The sequence below is a fragment of the Haliotis asinina genome, chromosome 13 (genome assembly GCF_037392515.1).
Source record: "Haliotis asinina isolate JCU_RB_2024 chromosome 13, JCU_Hal_asi_v2, whole genome shotgun sequence".
Taxonomy (NCBI): Eukaryota; Metazoa; Mollusca; class Gastropoda; order Lepetellida; family Haliotidae; genus Haliotis; species Haliotis asinina.
In genome coordinates, this window is record NC_090292.1 from 7077608 (window position 1) to 7083798 (window position 6191).

Below are 6191 nucleotides of genomic sequence, written 5' to 3' on the forward strand. Positions count from 1 at the left end.
AGGTCATCCTACAATTTACTACACGCCATGACATCTACTGGCACTGGATATCCATCCCCATATTCTCATGTAGTTATCCGTCATGTCGGCTGTCATGATGCCACGTGTACGCACACTACTGGTGAAACATGTGTTTCCCCGAGTTGGCGTTCTGCCAAACACTTTAGTCAGGCAATATTAAAGTAGTTTACCCGGTGGCGTGGCAGTCGTCCTCCAAGCTGCGTGCCGCATAGTTGACGTGAACAATGGCGCTGTCAACACTTCTATTCTCCACTCTTGTGTGGTGTGGTGTCAGAGACTATACTGATGCTAGTTTGACTGGTGCCAGTTTGGCTGATGCCAGGTTGGCTGGTGCCAGTTTGACTGATGCCAGTTTGGCTGATGCCAGTTTGGCTGGTGCCAGTTTGACTGATGCCAGTTTGGCTGGTGCCAGTTTGACTGGTGCCAGTTTGGCTGATGCCAGGTTGGCTACACGAGTGAGACTGATGGAAGGCGAGATCCACGCTTGGAAACCTACAGCCGATAATGTTGAGACTAAACTTATTAACACCTTTACCGTGTTGGAGTCCTCCCTGAAAGAAAAACTGACTGGAACATCCGTTCCTCCCTTGATCACGCGCCTCGTCAAACAAGCCATTAATGACATCCAGAACGAAGATTACATTGGTAATATTATCAGAGGACATGTTCTCGGGGACGTTCATAGCCTGAAAGCTGAAGTACAAAACGCAGAGTCACAACTTAACGCAATACGTGCAGACACTTACAGAGAGAGTCCGGGAAAACTACAGAGCAAGCTGACCAAAGACATCCGTGCATTACAGCTGAAGCTGAATCAGACGGCTGATGGTGTAAGGACGTTGAAATCTGAACTGAATCAGACCATTGATGATCGTTTTAATACAAAACAAAGACACACTGGTCTCACAGGGAACTTGATGACGCTGAACATGAGCTGTTGCGTGATGAATCCTGGGACGACACGGGGTAAGACATTTAGAGATTTGTTTCTTAATTAACATTATATCTTTTATTTTCCAGCCGAAATATATGAGAATTACATAATTATTTTGCTTGAATTTAGCCAGTGTTTTATAGTCACATTGCATAGGCACGGCGTTGTGTCTTCTGCATTTGAAACAATAGACCCGCGAAGATCCGAGATAGAATAGGTCTTTAACATGTCGTGCTTGCGACAAAAGGGTACTCTGCTTGTCGTAAGAAGCGACTAACGGGATCGGGTCAGGCTCGCTGGCTTGGTTGACATATGTCATCGGTTCCCAGTTGAGCAGATCGATGTTCATGCTGTTGATCACTGGAATGTCTAGTCCAATCTCTATTATTTACATGTAGCTGATTTATTGCTGAGTGCGACGTAAAACTAAACTTACTCACATTTTGAAACAATATGTCGCAGGTAAACTTGATTGTGAAAACCTTCATTTCCGAATGTGATTGTTAAACTATCTTTCTTTCAAACGCTTATTTATCAAATAAGTTTGTGAGCGCACAGGTTGTAGCATTAGATGAGATCTCAACATAGGGTTCACATAATATGTCAACATAGGGCTGATTGGGCGTGGCAACATGATGTATACTGGGCAAGTGAACATAATGTTGATAGGACATATATTTTACTGGATATATGTACACATAGGTTATTGGGTACCTCAACGTAGACTGTATTGGGCATTTGAACAGGACAATTAATGGAGCATGTAGTACATCGAGTCTAATGGACAAGTCAAAATGGGGACGACCATGTAAACGTTCGGTTGGCAGGTGTTTTCAGGTAAAGCCAATAAATAATGTACAAAGTATTAAAAGTTGTGTTCACGTAAAGCCAATATATAATGTACAAAGCATTAAATGTTGTGTTTTCAGGTAAAGCCAATATATAATTTACAAAGCATTAAAGGTTGTGTTTACGTAAAGCCAATATAGGCACGTATGTAACGTTGAGTTAGCAGGTAAAGTCAACATAAGATTTACAAGGCATGTAAATCCGACCATTCAAGTAATGGGTGTGCTTTACGAGCATAATTATTCTGCCTCAGTGAAAAGTTGCATTGCTCTGAAATATATCCTCGCTACAACACACGACCAAAAACATTAACCTAATTTGGCTTAGATGCAAGGCCTGTGGGTTTGCCTTTTTAACACTGAAACTGTTATGTGGGACACATGTATTTCTGCGACATCTTTAAAGAAAGCAGTGGAATGTAGATCACTGAAGGGTGAATGTGCTTTATTCTCGCTAGAAACAGACGTAGAATGAAATCATTCACAATCATTGACAGGCTTGTGAATTCCGCTAACGGTGAATGAATTCCAATGACACGGGTGGTCATTCCATGAACAGGAATTCTGAGCAGGTATTGGTGCAGATGTTCTGTTTGTTTGTCTATTTTCTTCTTTCAGTGCACCAATGTGAATGATCATGTATGTTATGTATGTAAGTTCCTGTAGAATATGTCTAACCTAATCCAACACGTGGGGCTACACCGACCATGTGGGGCTACTCTCAACTGTAGAATATGTCTAACCTAATCCAACACGTGGGGCTACACCGACCATGTGGGGCTACTCTCAACTGTAGAATATGTCTAACCTAATCCAACACGTGGGGCTACACCGACCATGTGGGGCTACTCTCAACTGTAGAATATGTCTAACCTAATCCAACACGTGGGGCTACACCGACCATGTTTATATTTAGCATATTAAACAAGAGCAGCATCTCAACTGTAGATTCAAACTTTAAAAACTCAATTTAGGAAGTGTTCTTTTTTTTCCCTCGTTCTCGGTGAACAGTTATCTTAAAAATGGAACCATACATTTTAATGCCATTGCTATAACAGAGTATTTTGATTCCATCCATGCATAGTACTGAACGGAAATCATTTGTGAAAAGGCGTCATCGTCAGAGGTCAGTTCTTCTAATACTTGCGTGTATAGTTTTCTGAGCAACATATTCTGTTTCAGTCTCGACTGACTCGAGTCAGGATCCGGGCCGGGGCAAGTCTGTTCCACCAAAGCCAGTGACGACACAAGACTCTGATCCACATGGTAGGTGGGAACCCAACAGAATGGAGGCCTGCTATCAGTTGCTATCAGACAACTGGAATACTAATGCTAAACAACAAACAAAACACTAATACAAGACACTAGTTATGGATGTGTAACTTCTTCATTATTTACACACGACGTTACTGGGCCCTTCATCAGGTGAATGGCAGTGAATAGTTACAGAGGTATATATAGCAGTAAGTATGTACAGGAAGCCACAGAGTTCGGTTTAGAACGGTATGTAATATACACGGCATCCATAATTCCTGAAACTGCACGCCGACATTCCCGCCATGGTGTGTTGTCAGCTATGCTGGAATTGTTTAAATGGCGTAGCAGTGTCCGAGTCATGAGACAAAGATGTGTGATGTTTAGTTTGTATTGCAGGAACTCCATCACCAGCAGCAGGCCGCGACCTCTACAACGCCAGCAGGGACGGTGACCTGGAGAGAGTGAAGCGGATCCTGGCAGCGGGGAAAGTGGACATCAACAGTAGAGGAGGAGTGTGGAGCAGGACACCGGTGATGGTGGCATCAGAGAAAGGACACAGAGGTGTGGTGAAGTTCCTTGTGGATAGAGGTGCTAATATATCACTGGTGGACAAGGCCGGTAGCAACGTCCTTCACTGGGCCTGTGAGGGAGGAGACCTGGAGATCGTGAAACTAATCATCTCACAGAACGTGGTGGACATCAACAGTAGAGGACTCCTCGGTGTCACACCGGTGATGGCGGCAGTACTTTATGAACACAGAGATGTTGTGAAGTTCCTTGTGGGTGAAGGGGCTGATATGTCAGTGGTGGACAGTGACGGCAACACCGCCCTTCACTTTGCTTGTCAGGTAGGAGACCTGGAGACCGTGAAGCTGATCCTGTCAGCAAACACGGTTGACATCAGTCGGATGAACAACAACGCGAGAACAGCGGCCGACGTGGCGAGACTCTATGGAGGTGAGGAAATGGTGGAACTCCTGATGTCACATGGTGCTGACTGAAGCCAGTGCAGTGTTGGCGTGGACAGAGAAGGAGCACATGTCCTTACTGAAACTGGCGTGGTGTATCCAGTTCACGTTGTCGTGAGTCTACGACCATGATCCAGGGGATTTTCTTCTTCTTTCTTAACATAAATAAAACTTGCTGAATGTATTTTCAGACATTTGTCATTTGTTGTGTTTGAAACCTGGCATGATCAGGTAAGAAGATTGTGAAGCGAGTGTAAACATATACGGTGAGTGATTGTACAGAAACGTCGCTCGTCTTAACACAATTCTGTGTTACTTTTTTTCTGAGTATATCGCGTGGAACAGACAACAAATAATAACCTGTTTACACTCGCTGTACGCTGTGACCTGAGACTAAGCCGAGGTTCAGCCTGCGGATACGTCGCCATGGGTAAAGTGACAGTGACGTCACACTACTGGTGACGTCACTAGCCTAATGCAGGCTTTTGGTTGTGTTAATCGTGTTGTGTTACACAATATATATTCCGCTACAGCTTCGACAGGTTTATGACAATACATATATATGCCCACGAAAGTGAGTGCATTGCTAGAGCCCCACTGGAGCTCGATGACAGCACGTGGAACTGCACAGCCTGTGTAAACTCGTTGTTTTACAGATATGTCATCAGCCAAAACATAGGAGGAAAGGACATTGGTAGCTGATTACAGCTGAGATTGACCCTTTTTGGGGTCACAGGGAAATGCACCCTTTCTGCAGTTACTAAACACACAGTATACAAAAGCAAATCGAAGTCGGCACTAAAACATGGAATACTGTAAGGGAAATTCACATACGTGACATAAAAAGGAATATATATGCATATTATGAAGAACCTGTCGGCGAAGGACAGTAACGTAAAACCATTAGACTATCACAGTTAGTATTAAAACCAGCGTAGAAACGCAAACAAATAATAGTATCACTATTTGGACAGTACAATATAAAAACAGGCCATAGATCGCCAACAACAGAGGGTAGATCACCATACTAGGGACCATGGGGACTTACAGTACCTCTGCTACCTGCATGGTCCCTGGCTGGATTTACACCATCCCCTCAGCTGTTGGCAACTGTATGCAAGATTAGCCACAAATTACAATGGCACGTATTCTACAGCTAAAAAAGTGGAATTAAATCTGATGTCAACTATTTTGGGACTTACGTACCCTCTCAGAAGGACAATAAGTTTACAGTACTTCAACCCCTTCGAGGATACAACCACTAACAATGTTATCTGCTAATTCAACTTCCAATTATAAAATATTTATCTATTTACAAGTCATCTAACAGGTCTAATTCTTTTAAGAACGCAACGATTAAATGATAACAAACATTACTAAAAAGATTTTTCATAGCTCGTGATTTAAAATAGTTATTCCTTGTGATGGAATATTCAACACAGTCAGGCAGAATATGCTTGACTGTGATTCTTTCATCACAAGGGATACAAAACCTTTAAGCAAATATTCATGTGTATCTTGTGTGGCCAATAAGACATCGTCGCATGATGACCTCTTCAAACCTGGACTGACAACCCAAGTAGGTGTAACCAATGTAGGGTTATATTTCATGTAATTTGTTGATACCTACTTGAGTGTCCCACCTCTTCTGCATCAAATCACGGATGTAAGATCTAGTGGTAGCTTTATAATCAGGGTAGGGAATAGGAAGTGGTGTCACAGATTTGCTGAGTGCTGCTTTAGCAACAATGTCAGCCAGTGTGTTCCCAAAAATGCCAACGTGGGTAACCAACAAAAGACGATGTCGTATTGGCCAGTAGCAAGATCATTATACAATTCAATAATTTCAATTTTAGTCGATGTTTACAAGGAAGATTTTTAATCACCTGAAGACAGGAAAGAGAGTCTGAATAGGTTATATATTGTTTTTCTTTAGGGTGTCTTTGAATATATTTAAGAGCCATCAATATGGCGTTATCTTTTGCAGTAAAAATAGAGCTGTTATCTGGTAATCTAGAAGATATCGTTCTGGATCCAATGACAGCGGCACATGCAACTGCGCCACCGTCCTTGGACCCGTCTGTAAATAGGGATTTGTAATTGCTATATTTATTTTTTAATTGATTACATTCTTGTTTGTATTGTAGTTCATTTGTTTCTGAT

The 6191-nt window shown here is 42.5% G+C and overlaps 1 protein-coding gene across 1 annotated transcript; it reads left to right on the top strand.

The window, feature by feature from the left end:
• The first annotated feature begins 204 nt into the window (after window positions 1-204).
• On the top strand, window positions 205-4212 carry LOC137260261 (uncharacterized). The gene is made up of 3 exons (XM_067797955.1): window positions 205-987; window positions 2986-3069; window positions 3457-4212. Exons 1-3 carry the CDS (start codon window positions 246-248, stop codon window positions 4059-4061), a joined length of 1431 nt encoding a protein of 476 aa, XP_067654056.1. The 5' UTR covers window positions 205-245; the 3' UTR covers window positions 4062-4212.
• Window positions 4213-6191: the final 1979 nt, after the last annotated feature.

Coding starts and splice junctions, on each gene's coding strand:
- LOC137260261 (XM_067797955.1), top strand. CDS start 246: ATGGCGCTGTCAACACTTCTATTCTCCACTCTTGTGTGGTGTGGTGTC. Junction 988..2,985: donor GAATCCTGGGACGACACGGG/GTAAGACATTTA, acceptor ATTCTGTTTCAG/TCTCGACTGACTCGAGTCAG. Junction 3,070..3,456: donor ACAAGACTCTGATCCACATG/GTAGGTGGGAAC, acceptor TTTGTATTGCAG/GAACTCCATCACCAGCAGCA.